This window comes from Lemur catta, chromosome 1 (assembly GCF_020740605.2).
Source record: "Lemur catta isolate mLemCat1 chromosome 1, mLemCat1.pri, whole genome shotgun sequence".
Taxonomy (NCBI): Eukaryota; Metazoa; Chordata; class Mammalia; order Primates; family Lemuridae; genus Lemur; species Lemur catta.
Window position 1 is genome coordinate 74,452,423 of NC_059128.1, and position 17,642 is coordinate 74,470,064.

The following is a 17,642-nucleotide window of genomic DNA, read 5'->3' on the forward strand; positions in this document are numbered from 1 at the left end:
AAGAGAAGGCCCAACTGTTACAATAAGCAGACCTTGATTCTTGGATGGGCTAATCATGAATGTGGAATACTGACCAATTTCCAGGTTCAATAAAAACAGATCAAAGAAGAAATTTTATGAGTAGGTTAAAGATCTGGCTTTGAGGTGTGTTAACACTAGGAAGGACTGACTGGCTGAATGAGGCAGAATCTTCCGCCCTTGTTGATTTTTCTCTCTCATTCTAAAAACACCTATCTAGGTAGCATGATCACACATATAAGCGTAAATTGCCAAATCATTTTATAGTGCCAAGGTGAAGAAGCAAGAACTAGAAACTGTTGGTAATGGTTGTTGAGTTAGGAAAACTTATCTGAAGAAGTAATTCTTCAAAACATGACTTCCTTCATTCTCAGAGTAGTGCAACATGTGAAGTTCTGGGACAGAATTCTAATTCATTTTTAGGTAGTGGAGCAAAAATGATTGAAAACATCAAGATGAGACAGAAAAAGTGGCTGGGAACAGGAGCTTTTTTTCCAAGCATGTTCCCTTTTCACCCTGAGACTGACCTTCAAATCAGCAGGTTATACTGAAATAAAGAACTTGTTAAATATTAAAATTACGTCATCAAGATGATAGCTTTTCCTCCTACGAGAGTTTATTGTCATATGTTGCAGGAGAGTTAGATTGAAAAGCAATAAACTTTAGGTCCTATGAGAATTTACAATAAAGGTGGTGCCAGTAGTTTTTAAAGAGTCACGGGTAAAAAAATCTCAAATTTTAAGCTTCCAAATTAATTCTTAAAATGAATTAGCTCTCTCTCTTATTTTATTTTTATTGTTTATCTTGTTCTGGGGCAAACACTCAGGCCTAAAGGGCTCAAAATAAAAGCACTTATTTTTAATAACAATACTTTCTCTTCTAAATCAGAGTAACTTTTTTTAAAATCTGGAAACTCTGTGTTGAATTATAAATTTGTTTACCAGTCCTTGTTAGAGTTACCTTCAGTTGACACGTTGTGGAATGGTGTCACCTCTTTTAATAGCAGAATTCATTACTTTAAATCAGTCTGTTTTCTTCCCCTTTCCTAAATAATAGAAAGGCTCACTGTGCTCCGAATACCATTTGCAGAAGCACACTAGAAAGCCATAAGCCCTTTGTAGTACCACTCTAGAAATAATTTCTTCCCTCTCCTCCCCTCCCCCTTCTCCCCTTCTCTGTCTCTCTCTCTATCTCTATATCAGTCTGTCTCTGTCTTTCTCTCTCTCTTATACACACACACATCAAATACTAGGAAAGCATGGATTTAGAAAGCTGAGCTCCTCTAACAGGCTGATGGACAACAATGGCTCCTCTCTGCCCCACTCCAAATTGCCACCCACACTACCTCTACCCTGATTGTTCCCACCCAAACCCTACATACACAGGAGTGCCACATGTCATTCCTGTGAGACTCTAAAATCAGGACTTTTCTAACTTCTGCTGTTACCCCACAAGCAAAACTCTTGGCATCAAGAAAAATTAGCCTTTCTCGCTCCCCGGCCATCTTGGCGGCTGGTCTTGGTTGGGGGCCATCCCGCACCTAAGGCAGGAAGATGGTGGCCGCAAAGAAGATGAAAAAGTCATTAGAGTCTATCAACTCAAGGCTCCAACTTGTTATGAAAAGTGGAAAGTATGTGCTGGGATACAAGCAGACTCTCAAGGTGATCAGACAAGGCAAAGCGAAATTGGTCATCCTCGCCAACAACTGCCCAACTTTGAGGAAATCTGAAATAGAGTACTATGCCATGTTAGCCAAAACTGGTGTCCATCACTAAGTGGCAATAATATTGAATTGGGCACAGCATGTGGAAAATACTACAGAGTATGCACACTGGCTATCATTGACCCAGGTTACTCTGATATCATTAGAAGCATACCAGAACAGACTGGTGAAAAGTAAATTGTGCAAATTTTTTTTTAAATAAAACTTGACAGTGCCTATGATATAGTTAAAAAAAAAAAGGAAAAATTACACTGTAGCACATTGATATCAGCACAAACCATTGTTATTTTAAATGAACAGACAGTAAGCTGAAACAAAGGGCTGAAAAAAAAGAAAGTATTGTGTCAATCAATACCTCTGAAAATAGTAGCTATAGAATTTTTCATCTTAAAGGGTCAAGGAGGCTGTGCATGGTGGCTCACCCCTATGATTCTAGTACTTTGCAAGGCTGAGGCAGGAGAATCACTTGAGGCCAGGAGTTCAAGACCAGCCTGGGCAACACAGTGGGACACCCATCTCTACAAAAAAGAGTTTAAAAATTAGCTGGGCATGGTGATGCACACCTGTAGTCCTAGCTACTTGAGAGGCTGAGGCAGAAGGATTGCTTGAGCCCAGGAGTTTGAGGTTACAGTGAGCTATGATCACACCACTGCACTCCAGCCAAGAGTGACAAAACTAGACTCTGTCTCTGAAAAAAAAAAAAAGTCAAGGAAATTTGATGTAAGCAATTACTAATGTTATTCAATATCAGTAGATGAACACGTGCCAGCAAATTTTATTAAAGGCAGCACAACAGCCAGTTCATTTTTTGAATCAGAAAAAAAATGGAATTCTAGGACTAATGCCAATTCATCTTACGGGTGTCAACATAAAATTTTATCTGAATCTAGTTACTGACTTATAACTAGATCAACCTTCTCTCTCTTAAAATACTATCACAGACTTTTTTTTAAAGGAGTTCATCTTTATTTGATGCATTCTGAAAGGCCCAAACTCTGAAAGAATATAGCAAACTGAAAATAATATATCAAATAATTCAGTTAAACTCCTACTTAAGAAAAGCTTCATTGCTAATAAGATACCAAAGACTTTCCTTACATTGCCTTGCTGAAGAAATTCACCTCTTCCTATGGCAAACTGTACTTATTTAACAGATATTAGACAGGTGACAAGAAGGAAAAGCAGGGCTAGAACAAAAATTCATAGTGACCACAAGCTGTGTGAATCACAATAAAGTTGAAACATACAATAGCACTCCACCTAGTTTCACCATAATATGTATACATTGAAATGTTAGTTTTTGTAATTTATCCCTGATATTGCAAGATTAGCAATAAATTTATAAAAAATTTTCCCAGAAATTTCAATGAAGAAAAACCATTGAACAATTACACCCCAAGTATCAAAATATCAAAAAAATGTGACCCATAACAGGAGAATCCAAATGTCAAAATCATATTTAAAGAATAGTCTCCACAATGCATTCACTGATTTCAAAATATTCCCCAATAATGTAATGTAACTCAATTACCAACTTTCTCAAAAGCACACCCCAGCAGGTCCTTACTTAGGATTCTTCACATCCTTCTGTTGTGTCTTCAGCCTCCCGTTCATCTGTACATAAAAACAATAACTAAAATCATTAGACAATCAGAAATGTGTACATAATTAACAAAAATAATTCAGCCTCTAAAACATTAAGTCCTTCTATACATGAAATAATAATCATATTCTCATTTAAATACTTATTCTACAGTCACCACAGCTGCTTATAAAGTTTACAGGAAAAATGCCTGCCCTCATTGAGCTTACAGCTCAGGGAGAACATTCTGGGATTTGAGAGCTAAAATTATTATGAATTTGGAAACAGACATCAAAATTAATTTTTTGCTTTCTAGTAAGTTTCTGTGAAATAGAGTGAAAGCAAAAATAAATATTACACATAGGATAGATAAGTGCTAATTGCCTTTCATTTCTTCAAAGTGAGAAAAAAATTGTGACACTAACAGAAATGGAATGGTAATTATTTTTCTATCCTTACTGAGTAGGTTATCAGAAAAGGCAGAATTGACAAAAGAATCAAATAAAAGAAGACAATAAAAGAGAATGAGGAGAAACTGGAACCTTCATGTACTGCTGGTAGGAATGTAAAATGGTGAAGTAGCTTTGGAAAATAGTCCGGTAGTTCCCCGAAAGTTTGCCATAGACCTGGCACTTCCACTGCCAGGTATATCCCCAAGTGAAATGAACACATAAATCTCCACAAAAACTGTACACAGATATTCATATCAGCATTATATGTAATAGCCAAAAAGTGGAAACAACCCAAATGTCCATCAGCTAATAGACAAATAAAATGTGGTATATCCATACAATAGAATATTATTCAGCAATAAAAAAGAATGGAGTACCAGTACATGCTACCACTTGGATAAATCTGGAAAACATTATGCTAAGTGTAAGATGCCAGTCACAAAAGAGCACAGATTGTATGATTCCATTTATATGAAATGTTCAGACTAGGCAAATTCATAGAGACAGAAAACAGATTAGTGATTGCCTACAGCTGGTGCTGGGGAAAATGGGGTGTGATTACTAATGAATACAGCGTTTCTTTGGGGGTAAGGAATATGTAAAATTGATGTTGGTGAGGGATGTACAACACTATACATATACTACAAACCATTGTATTGTATACTTTAAATGGGTGAATTGTATGGAATTGTTGAACAGTGACCCCAAAAAAGTTATGTCTACATTGTAAGCCCTGGAACCCGTGAATGTTACCTGATTTGGGAAAAAGGTCTTTGTAGATGCAATTAAATTAAGGATCCTGAGATGAGGAGATCATCCTGGATTATCTGGGTGGACCCTAAATTCAGTAACAAGTATCCTTTTGCAAAAAAAGCAGAGGGAGATTGAGAGACACACACACACAGAGAAGCAGGCAATGTGAAGATGGAGGCAGAGGTTAGAGGGACATGGCCACAAAGCAAGGAAGCTAAGGAAAGCCAACAGCTACAAGAAACTGAAAGAAGCAAGGAACATTCTCCTCTAGAGCCTCCAGGTGCAGTGTGACCTGGATTGCAAACTTCTGGCCTCCAGAACTGTGAGGGAATAAATTTCTGTTGTAGAAATTTGTTGTGGCAACCAGAGGAAGCTAATATAGGTACAGAAATTATGTCTCAATAAAGCTGTTATAAAAAGAAGAATCAACATAATAATTAAAGGCAGATGACTCAGCATTTCAGAGAGCAAATTGAGATGTGTAGTGATATTGTCAACACATATAGAAGAAAGATTAAACAGGATGTAGAGGAAGGTGGGATAGATGAGAAGTGGACCACAGTGAAGAGATGAGAGATGATGGGACCACACCTCCATGCCTCTGTAAGTGCTAGTCCCTTTCTGTAGAGTGTACTCCTTTTTGCCCACCCAGTAAATGACCACTTAGCCTTTGGAGGCTCAACTTAAATGCCACCTCTCATCTCCCCAGTGTTCATCATTCTCTCTGTAGTGTTGCCCATGTAATTTGTCCTGAAGCTCTTATTATACTTGCCCCACCCTACTGTAATTATCTGTTTAAGTGTCTGCCTTCAACAATAGACTATGAAATTCTCCAGAGCATCTCATCTTATATCCTACTCATCTTATATCCTAGAAGAATGGTCCTCAACTGGGGGAAATTTTGCCCTCCAGTGAACACTTAGCAATGTCTGAGGACATTTTTGTTTGTCCTAACTGCAGGGGATGCTGTGGCATCAAGAGAGTAAGAGACAGGGATTCTATTAAACATCTTACAATGCACAGGACAGCCCCCCACAACAAAGAAATATCCAGCTCAAAATGTCAATAGTGCTCATGTTGAAAAACTCTGTCCTGGAACTTAGAAAATCATCTAAAACACAGCAGAAACTCATAAAATGTTTGTGGGGTGCATCAGTGGATGGATGGATAGTAGATAGATGACAAATGAATGCAATGGAGCCCTGGAGCAGCAGTTTTAAAGCCTGGCTGCACAACAGAATCACCCACACCCCATCCTCAGACACTGACTTAAACAAATACTGACATCAGAGCCAACCCCCAGAAATTGACTTAATTCATCTGGGATGGAACCAAGGTATTAATCTGTTGCAAATCTCACCGGTGATTCTAACATGCAGCCAGAGGTAAGGCACAGCACTGGCTGAGGGACAGACTCAGTATAGCTTAAATGCTGGGCAGATGCAAGCAGAGATCAGACAATCAAAAGTATGCAAAGCATAGACAATCCTATACTGGCTTTGTGTGTCTCTAAATAAAATACTAACCATGAAAGAGTGGAGAACCCAAGTGAGGGTCCCAGGGTATGTTTGCTTTCAGTGGCTAAGAGGAAGGTTGCCCAAAAGAATGACAATATGGATGGTTGGAGATATAAGAAGACAATCTGAAGAAGACAGTGTCTTTCTTAAAAAGAAATTTAGGAAGAAAAAATCAGGGTTGAGTAGATGGGAAAGAAGGCACTTTCTGTACATTTTCACCACCACCATTTATGCTAGTATTTTTTAAAATTCTAAAGTAGAGGTGACTACTCCACCACCTAGTCCAGAACTTCTCACCCTTTAATCTGCACACAAATCACCTGCTGGGGACATCGTGGTAAAATGCAGGCTCTGGTTCAGTAGATCTGGAGTGGAGGCTGGGACTCTGCATTTCTAACAACCCCCAGCTGATGCTGATACTGCTGGCCCATAGATCTAGTCTACAGTGATGATAGCCAATCTTCAGCAACTTTTTACTTTTACTCAACTTGAATGAAGCAATGGAATCAGAAGTTCCCAATAACTTATAAAATTATAAGTACATTACAATTAAATGGCAAAATTCTCAAACATGCCATTATTTATTTTGTACTACTACATAAAATGATAGAGAAAGTGATATTTTGTAAGAAGATAAGTGATCATTAGCAAATATTTACATGAAAAGTCTCCCTCAAGAAGAATTGGACTCTACTAGTTTTATTTTTTGAGTAACTAATTTGCTGTTTGGTTTAATGTTCTTAATTTCAATTTAGAGTGACCAACCAACCCAATTTCCTAGGGACTGAGGGTTTCCTGGGATGTGGAACATTCAGTGGTAAAACAAGACACTCCTGAGCAAATCAACACAGTTGGTCACCCTAGTTTTAATTGAGGGGTGTTATTTTCAAAAAACACTTTACATGACTCATTGAATTTGTTATACATTCTTAAAATTGATACACAATTATATATATTTATGGGGTACATAGTGATATTTTGATACATACAATGTATAGTGGTCAAATCAGGGTAATTAGGATATCCATCACCTCAAATATTTATCATTTCTTTCTGTTGAGAATATTCAAAAGTCTCTCTTCTAACTATCCAAAAATATATAATAAATTACTATTAACTATAGTAATACTACAGTGCAATAGAACACTAGAATTTATTCCTCCTATCTAGCTGTAATTTTGTATCCTTGAACAAATCTCCCTTTACCCTTCCTTTCCACTGACAGTTATAATTCTATAACTTAAAAAATTCTTTTTAAGAACACTGTTCACTCAATAGGTCCTGTGAGAAATTCCACTTTGCTTTTCTTGAAGAATCAGTATAGTTCTACCCCCCTTCTTCACTGCACAACTGACTTGTGTCCCTTTTTGACTGATTCCACTGTATTTGTTATTCATATGTTCCTTTTTATTGTATGAATTTCTGTTGATGACTAACTCAAATGCTTAGTGGGGAGAGAATACTGTATATGCATAGATGCAATTTGTTTTGATTGCCTAGAAGCAATTCAGTATAAGATAATTTGATTAAATACCAGACTAATCACAGCCCTGAAGTGCCAATGAAATCAGAGGTGTCTCTGAGAGTAAGAGTTACCTGAGAACACTTACTGCCCGCTCTCCTCACACTTCCACATAGAACTTCCAATGGAAGCATCCTGGCCTCATTTCATACCGTCCACTCTCTCCACAGGAAGAAGAGCCAGTTATCTGATGAGTTTAGGGGATGAACAGCATGCTCAGCTCAGCCCTTTCCTCCTCAGGAGTCAGCACCCCACCCTACTTGATCCCCCCCTGAAGCATGCATTCTTTGCTCTGTCAAACTATTGGTTTTACATGCACAGGTCTCCACAGATAAGGCCTGAGGTTTTCCACCTCTGCCAATGATTGGGTGGGTAATTTTATTTTGGGGACATAGCATTAGGAAGCCTGTTTGGCTGCCCACTTGGGTCACAGCAACCCTCTGCATTTCATCAGCAATAAAGCTGACCTTCTTGATCCCGATTTGTCAGAATCCATCTCTCTATATATTGCTTCTGACCTGGTTGAAGAAGAGAAGAGTACTATTTGTGGATGCCCTAAAAGCCCGGCAGTTAATGAGTACAACATTGAATTTATTGAACCTTGTATTCAAAAAGTGTAATAACAATAGTTACCACCAAGCTTAAAGCACAAACATGGCTAATAAAAGATTTCACATTTGAAAACTTTTAATACAACTGTGAAACAAATCCTTATTTTTCAATACTACAATTTAAATTGGTCCTCAGCTCATGTTTTAGAAGAATCAATATTGTTAAAATGTCCATACTACCCAAAGCAATCTACAGATTCAATGCAATCCCCATCAAAATACCAATGGCATTCTTCACAGAAATAGAAAAAATAATTCTAAAATTTATGTGGAACCACAAAGGACCCAGAATAGCCAAAGCCATCCTGAGCAAAAAGAACAGAACTGGAGGAATCACATTACCTGACTTCAAACTATACTACATAGCTGTAATAACCAAAACAGCATGGTACTGATACAAACACATAGAACAAGGAAACAGAATAGAGAACCCCAAAACAAATCCACACATCTATAGTGAACTCATTTTTGATGAAGGTGCCAAGAACTTACAGTGAAGAAGGACAGTCTCTTTAATAAATGGTGCTGGGAAAACTGAATATCCATATGCAGAAGAATGGAACTAGACCCTCTCACCATATACAAAATCAAACCAAAATGAATTAAAGACTTAAATCTAAGACCTGAAACTATGAAACTACTAAAACAAAACACTGGGGAAACACTTCAGGACATTGGTCTGGGCAATGATTTCTTGAGTAGTATCTCAAAAGCACATGCAACCAAAGCAAAATCAGACAAATTAGACAAAGCTAAAAAGCTTCTGTATAGCAAAGGAAACAATCAACATAGTGAAGAGACAACCCACAGAATGAGAGAAAATAGTTTCAGACTACCCATCTGACAAGAAATTAATAACTAGAATGTATAAGGAGCTCAAACAACTCAACTGAAAAAATCAAATAATCTGATTTTAAAATGGGCAAAAGATCTGAATAGACATTTCTCAAAAGAAGACATACAAATGGCCAACAGTTATATGTAAAAATGCTGAACATCATTAGTCATCAGAAAAATGCAAATCAAAAACTACAATGAGAGATCATCTCACCCCAGTTAAAATGGTTTTTATCAAAAAGACAGGCAATAATGAATACTGGGGAGGATGTAGAGAAAGGGAAAATCTCCTATACTGTTGGTGGGAATGTAAATTAGCACAAACACTATGGATAATAGTATTGAAGGTCTTCAAAAAACTGAAAATAGAACCACCATATGACCCAGCAATCCCACTGCTGGGTAGAGAACCAAAAGAAAGGAAAACATGTATCAAAAATATATCTGCACTCCCATGTTTATGTAGGAATATTTACAATAGCCAAGATTTGGAATCAACCCAAGTGTCTATCAACAGATGAATGGATAAAGAAATTGTGGTACATACACACAATGGAATATTATATAGCCACAAAAAAGAATGAAATCCTGCCATTTTCAACAACATGGATGGAACTAGAGAACATTATGTTAAGTAAAATAAGCCAAGCACAGAAATACAAACCTCATATGTTCTTACTCATGTGTGGAACTTAAATACTAAAACAATTAATCTCTTAGAGACAGAAAGTAGAAGGATGGTGGTTACCAGAGGCTGGGAAAGGTAGTGGGGGTGGGGGGGGTGGCAGTGAACAAAGTGGGCATGGCTAATGGGTACAAAAATATGGTTAAATAGTTGGACAGAATGAACCATACGTGATAGCACAACAAAGTGACTATAATCAACAATTAGGCTGTACATTAACATAACTTAAGGAGTGTTAATGAAGTGTTCCTAACACAGAGAAATGATAAATGCTTGAGGTGATAGATACCCTAATTACCCTGATTTGATTATTACACATTGTGTGCCTGTATCCAAACATCACATGTACCCTGTAAATGTATATAATTATTTTGTACCCATAATAATTTTAATTTTTTTTAATTTTAAAATTAAAATAAAATAAATTGGTCCTCAATGTCATTGGGTTTGGATCTCTTTTTTAAAGCCTTACCCTACTCTGCCTTTTAGAAGCAGAACTGAAATACTTGGAACAGACCTTAATTCATCAAGGAGAAGGCAACTACATATCAATAATATCTGCTATTAAAAGTGAAAAGGATAAATGGTGTTTCTTATTTCCTTTTTATCTGCTTATAGAAATCTCTTCTGAATCACATTCATATGTATCTGTTTCCTGAAAAAGAGCCAGAACATAATGTAACAGCTGAATACACAGCAACTCCTCATTACAGTTACGTCTTTGTAGGGCTTTTTGTCAAGAAAACTGGTATAGCATTTAGTATTAGTGTACAATTTAGTAGAAAGCACATAATGTACAATTGGTGTTTTAGAATAAAATTGATTAGCAAGTTATTTTAACAATTATAAACACTGAAGTTAGTAAAACAACTCAAACTTCAAAAATTCAAATGTGCTAAAATGATAATGCAGGCCCTTAGAGTTTATTATGTAATAAGCAGAAAGTAAAATATGGTTCACATATTCACATCTATACCATCTTAATCCTCCATACTCACAGGGTTAATTGTTATAATCATGTATTAGGATTATCTGGCATGATCAAAGCCATGTTCTGTGCTTCCATTGTTTCTTTCCATTAAGTCACATTAAGTTCTGATTAAGTTCTGAGGTCGGTTTTTGTTCTACTCAGTGACAGATACACATCAGTGGAACTCATGTCCACATGAAAATAATTTTATATCTTAGGAAAGTAGTACTCTAAACTCCCCTACACACTGACTCCATGGGAATTAGACCCCATATACAACAAACTGTTCCATTTAATTTAGTAAGTTTGATTACAGTAGACAAAGAGAAGATTCAGATACTTTCTCCCTAATAAAAGCCCTTTGTCCCAAAAGAAAGAAAATACTTTGTAATTTTAGCATAGAACAAAGTTTTCACAGTTTATTTATTAAATAAAGATCCTTAGTGTGGGAAAAACAGACAGACCACACCCATCTAACTGAATTGCCTGTTTTAAGTGAACTCTGCTGCTGGATAAAAATATTATAGCTTAAAGTTGCAGTCAGCAAGACAGTGGCATAGGAGTTCTCCAGCTCCCACACTCCTAGCAGAAATCCAAACAACTACCCACAGAGAAGATTACCTTCATGAATACCCCTGAACTTGAGAGAGATGCTAAGACACCCCCTTGGACCACAGAATGGAGAAAAGCTGTATTAGAAGGGTAAGAGGAATGGTTTCAATTTGGCCAGGTCACCCCCATGAAGCCTGCACAGCACCACACCCAGAGAATTCCCCTGGGCCCACAGTTCTACAGTAGGAAAAGAGTGCTGGAGGCAAACATTCAGCTTCACCACCACTTTGGGACCCTTAGCAGGAGGCCCACTCCTTATCATCTCATGGGAAACACTGGAAGCACTTGCAGGACTAGACCACCTGGGGTCAATTAGAAACAAAGAACAAGGGTGCAACTCACAGCAACCATCATACAAATCTTGGCAGTGGCTCTGCACTCTAGCCAACTGAGCCATTCCACTACAGAAACTAGCCAACAGCATTCCCCTGCAGGATGCATGGTCAACAGATCTGCCAGGCTCCAGTCCCTACCCAGCTTCCCCACTCAGCGCTGGTGCTCCTCTTAAGCCTTCTCCAGGCTGAGAGGCAAGGGCATGTCAGCAATTATCCACAGAGGGGAGCATCTGGCCCAAACCAACTCCAGTGATGAAACAGTGAGGCCCCACCTAGCCCTAGTGGCCAAGCGGCAATCCCACCAAGACCTGTTGCTCTCCTTAAGCCTTCCCTAGGCTGAAAGGCAAGGGCAAGTCATCAATTATCTGAGATGGGTAACATCTGGCCCTGTCCAACTCCAACAGCCAAGTGGCACAATCCCACCAAGCCCTGGTGTTCTGCTTAAGTCTTCCCAATCTGGGAGACAAGTGCAGGTTAGAAAATATCTGAAGAGGAAAGTACCTGGCCCCACCCAACCCCAGCATCTGAGTGGTAACTCCACAAAGCCTTGGTGCTCTGCTACGGCTTCCTCAGGTCAGGAGGAAAGCCCACATTCACACATAGCTGCAGAGCACAGCCTCTGGCCTGGCCTATCCCAAGTGGCCAGGCAGTAACCCAAGAGACCTTGCCCAGCCTCAGAGCCCAGCATGCAGCCCAGCCAAGCTACAGATTAGAAACAGCAGTACTGTCCAGCCAGGAAAGATAACCTGCAACCCTGCCCAATAAGAGGCTAACACAGAGCCCAGCCAGCAGCTCCACCTTATTGTAGAGTACAGCCAGTGGTCTCATCAGACCACAGAGCACAGCCAACAGTTCCACTCGACCTCAGAGCACAGGTAACATGCCAGCCCAACATCAACCCAATAGCAAGGTCTGCCTGTCTGGGGTCACTACCAGCTGATTCATTAAGAAACAGAAGCTAAACTAAATAGTGAAGATCTACCATTGTGAAGGAACACCTGCAAAGGCCAGAAGAGGTGGGCATTTCTTCAAATGTGTAGACACTAATGCAAGGACACAAGATTGACAAAGAATCAGGGAAATAAGACACAACAAAAAGAAACTAATAAAATTCCAATAATGGACCCTGAAGAAAAGGAAATCTATAAAATGACTGACAAAAAAATCAGAATAATCCTCTTAAAGAAGTTCAGGGACCTACAAGAAAAAACAGATAAGAAATTAAATAAAATTTGGAAAACAATTCATGAACAAAATAATAAGTTTGACAAAGTAATAGAAACAATTAATATAACTAAATAGAAATTCTAGAGATAAGGAATATATTAACTGAACTGAAAAATTCAATAGAAAGCTTTAACAGCAGACTTGATAAAGCAGAAGAAAGAATAAGTGAGCTCAATGACATAACATTTCAAATTATACAGTCAGAGGAACAAAAAGAAAAAATAATTAAAAAGAATGAAAAAGGCCTACATGAATTTAGGCATAGATACCATCAAGAGAAATAACTTTCACATAATAGGATTCTAAGAAAGAGAAGAGAAAGAAAAAGGCCCAGAAAGCAGATTTAAGAAAATAATGGCTGCAAATTTCCCAAATCTGGGGAAAGATGACAAGATCCATGTATAGGAAGCTAAAAGATCTCCAATCAAATTCAACCCCAAAAGGAGTTCACCAAGATAAATCATAATCAAACTATCAAAAATCAAAGACAAAGAAAGAATCTTGAAAGCATCAAGAGATAAGAAACATATCATATTCAAAAGAGTCCCAAAATAGATTTCTCAGCAGAACCCCTGCAAGCCAGAAAAGAGTAGGATAATATATTCAAAGTGGTGAAGGAGAAAAAAAAACTGCTAGTCAAGAATACTTTACTTGGCAAAGCTGTCCTTCACAAATAAGGGAGAAATAAAAATTTTCCCGGACAAACAAAAGAAAGTTCATCACCACTAGGCCTGCCTTAGAGGAATTGCTAAAGGGAGTTCTTTAAGCTGAAATTAAACACTCCTAATTAATAATGCAATACTTACTAAAGCAAAAAAACCCAATGGTAAAATTAATACATAATCATATTCAGAATACTCTAATACTGTAAAGGTAGTGCATAAAGCAATTTTATCTCTACTATGAGGGTTAAAAAACAAAACTGTTAAAAACAACTGCAGCTAAAATAAACTGTTATGGGATATATATTATTAAAATATGTAAATTTTTGCATTTAATTCATAAAAGGTGGGGAGGGAGCGAAGTGTAGAGGTTTTGTATGTAATGAAAGTTGTTATCAGCTTAAAATAGCTTATGTAAACCTGATGGTAAACACAAAGCAGAAAGCTATAGTAGTTGCACAAAATACAAAACGAAAAGATTCAAAGCATGCCACCAGAGAAAATCATCAAACCACAAAGAAAGTCAGCAAGAGGGGAAGAAAGAAACAAAGGATTTACAGAACAACAAGAAACAAATTACACAATGGCAGTAGCAAGTCCTTACTCATCAACGATTACCTTGAATGTTTCTGGATTAAATTCTCAATAATAATGTATTATATATTTCAAAATAACTGAGAGTAAATTTCAAATGTCTTACCACAAAAGTGAAGTGATGGCTATGTTACTTAGTTTGATTTAATCCTTCCACATTATATATCAAATCATCACATCGTACCTCATAAATGTATGCAGTTGATTTTCTTAATTAGAAATTAATTTTTAAAATTATAGATTACAAAATTTTATTTAAAAAAGAAAAATATCCAAATCTTTATATAAAATATGAGACACATAATTCTTAAGCAACATTACTTGGTTTCATTCATAACATAAAGAATAAATGTGAACACTATTTTTAGTATATTATTCTAAAACTGGACATAAATTTATTTATTAAACAAGCACTTGGCTTAAGGTATTTTGTACTTTAGTACTTTGGACATCATGGAAAATGTAACAATGAATTGCAAGATAGGATATCTGTTCTATAAAAGGTTACACAATTTTAAGAAAGAGAAGGTAGGTGGATATATAACAATATCAAAGCAGTATGTGTAAAATGATTGGATCCAGAACCAATGGGCTTGGACATTCACAAGAGAAATAAAACTTTTAACAGAGGGAACCAGAAAAGGTTACATTCAGAGAGGACGGGTTGGAATTCAACTACCACTGATGGGGGACCTGAATATTCCTGGGAAGAAAGGGCCTGAGTAACAGCAGAGACTGGGAAAGCACTGGAATTCCTCAGACCAGACTAGCTATTTACCAAGTAACTTTTACGTGACTAATTAGAGATTATGAAGGGAACTTCAGGTCACATCATGGAGACCTTGAACAGTAAGTGAAAGAATTCAGATTTGATTTAATAGGCAGTGCTGGGCTATAGAAGCTTTCTGAGATGACAAGTGTGGTTAACAAAGCTGTACTTTAAAGAAATTAGTTTAGTGGTGGTCAACAATGATGGGAGGAGAGGAAAGACCAGAGTCAGGGGGCCTGGGAAGAGAGTTATGGCACTGGTAACAGGAAGAGAAAAGATGGAGAGCGAGTGAGAGATACTGCAGGAGTAGAACAAGCAATACTTGAAGATTGGAAGTGGGAAACAAGAGAGAGGGCTGATTCAACGATAACTCAGATTTGGGGCCTGAGTGATTGCAAAAACAGAAGTCAAAAGGAAAGTCTGAGTTAGTTCAGAATTAATAGATTATAGATTTAATAAGGAATAGATTAGTAGATATAGATTTAATAGTTAATATATTTTAGAGTAATCTACATTAGAGATAAAGGTTGAAGCTATTTAAATAGACTCACCAACTGTGACATATATTTCTAACATAAATAATTGAATATTTGTTTATGTCAAAAACATCCCATAGTATTATATATTTTGTATCCTTCCTATAGTATTTGTATCCTATAAGAGGCAACACTGGATCTGACAAAATACCTGACAATATAGGAGTGGGCTGGGGCAGGAAGTTTGCACATATTTAATTGAAACTAATATAACCACAATGAGCTATGGCATTTTACATTCCAAATTCATACCTTGGAAATTTTCATCACTGAAATTTAGAAGCTGAAACACTGAGCAAATCTATTCAAATTATTTATCTCCATTCAAACTGATTTTTCTTTTCCTCTGTAATCAACATTGTTTTCTAGATGACAATTACCATCAAGAATAATGTATTTCATAAGAGTATAAATTTCAACCTTGACTTCATAAGAGCATTGATACATATGTTCTTATGTTTGCATGTTCTTATAGACACTATCTCTGACTTACAAATATACCTTCTCATGCTACTCTATTTTAAACCATACTATCTTTATATTGAGATGCTTCTAAAAGTTATTCATCAAAACACACGTTCTCCAAGCCTCACCTGTTTTTGGTTTCTCTGGAGGGCTGAGTTTCAGATGTTGGTCTTCTGATGAAAGGCTCACATTGATATCACACAGTGGATCATCCAAGAAAGAGGGCCTTTTCAGTCTCCCAATGCCAAGAGTTTTCGACATAAAATAGTCTTTCGTGTCACTAACAACCTCATCCTTGGAAAACTGGAAGCATTTCATATTCTCTGCTTCAATGACAAGAGCTTCTGACACGTAATGCCCAGTCAAGGCTTTAGTGAGATAGTAGCCTTTAGAAGCTTCACATTCTGCATTGTCAAGCATATGAGCATCTTCTACCTCAGGTTTCTGGACCTTTGTTTCGGACCCAGTTAGTGACTCAGAGATGATGGATCTGGAAAGCTGGTGGAATGTGGGTGGTGTATTCTCAATGTCTTTGGTTCCTGTCTCTGAAGAAAGTCTAATGATGGATTTTTGTTTGAATGTGCATTCATCCAGAAGACACTTTAACTGTTCCTCAGAGAGAAGTGATGTGGAATCTAACTGGTGAAACAAACCAAACGTTTACATAGTCAATTGGTTGAGTAAACACATTTACTGTTGGTACGCTTCCAGTAATACAATATAAATGCAAGTGCCATGAAACCCCTTACACAACACATGCAGACAGGAAAATAATTCATTTTAAAGTATCCAAAAGTGCAGGGGAAATGTCATAATCCTGCCATAATCTTAAATAGATGTTTCTCTGCCCCCAACCATTCGTCAGCATGAACCTTACCACCATTCAATTCCTTAACTAGGAAAAAAAATCTCAGGCAAACAGGGCAGACTGCCCCTGCCCCTGGGGATCCACCACTCCTATGTCTGTCCACAACTCTAAGCAGACAATACTGCTGAGGATAGAAAAGGAAGGGTGAATGGATGGCGCATCCTGAGCTGCTTCAAAGCTACAGGTCTAGGCAGAGGCCAGGGGCATTCCAGGAGCGGTGCATTTTGGGAGAAGGATTTAATTATACACATTTAATCTCTGCTTGTAAAGCTTACCAGCATTGGGTGTTTCAATCAAAACCTTAAGGATTCAAAAATATTTTTTTCTCCTCATGATAGTCTCAGGAAATAAATATAAATAAATCAAATCAAAGTAGAGAGCCATGTTCTATGAGAACGGAAAAGCATGCCACTTGAGATGCAACAATCTCAAAAAAAGAATAAGTTTAAAACATATTGAAACATACGGGAAAAAATTTCTCCTTCTCTAAGAAAAATCAGTGTCTTCCTTGACGGATGCAGTGGATTATCTAGGAAAACATTAATCCTCCTTAATAGAGAAATGAATGGTCTGAGAACAAGAAGTCCTCATGAGAAAACTTAATCATGAATTGCAATGGCCTTAATTTCTACTTCAGCAAAGTAAAATAATGCCATTGCCTACTTTGAAAGTACACAGTAAAAAATAACTAAATATTCTGTTTATGTAAAGCAATGGGGAAAAAAGCTACCATTAGAACTAGTCTAGTTAATTCTCCATTATTATGTAATACTTCTAATGTAGCTAATAAAAATAGTATGCAAAACAAGTTTTGTACATAAAACAAGTTTTTAAAATATATCACGTTTTAAAATTATATTTAACTTATCTATATTAAAAGTACCACTCTGAGTATGAAACTAAT

The 17,642-nt window shown here is 37.1% G+C and overlaps 1 protein-coding gene and 1 pseudogene across 2 annotated transcripts; one reads left to right on the forward strand and one right to left on the reverse strand.

Moving 5' to 3' along the window:
- Window positions 1-1,507: 1,507 nt before the first annotated feature.
- LOC123640843 lies at window positions 1,508-1,966 on the forward strand (annotated as a pseudogene). Its single transcript, XR_006736092.1, has one exon. The product of XR_006736092.1 is annotated as a 60S ribosomal protein L30-like (transcript).
- A 1,066-nt stretch (window positions 1,967-3,032) lies between these two features.
- LOC123633185 (fibrous sheath-interacting protein 1-like) lies at window positions 3,033-17,019 on the reverse strand. Its single transcript, XM_045544254.1, has 3 exons — window positions 17,014-17,019; window positions 15,999-16,509; window positions 3,033-3,355 (listed from the first exon to the last, which is right to left on the reverse strand). The coding sequence occupies exons 1-3, from the start codon at window positions 17,017-17,019 to the stop codon at window positions 3,309-3,311; spliced, it is 564 nt and encodes a 187-aa protein (XP_045400210.1). The 3' UTR covers window positions 3,033-3,308.
- Between the last annotated feature and the right edge of the window lie 623 nt (window positions 17,020-17,642).

What these genes read in the sequence shown, in the direction of transcription:
- LOC123633185 (XM_045544254.1), bottom strand. An exon ending in TCCAGAGAAACCAAAAACAG is followed by an intron (nt 3,356 to 15,998) that starts GTGAGGCTTGGA and finishes TTTTATGTACAG; the next exon opens with ATGAACGGGAGGCTGAAGAC.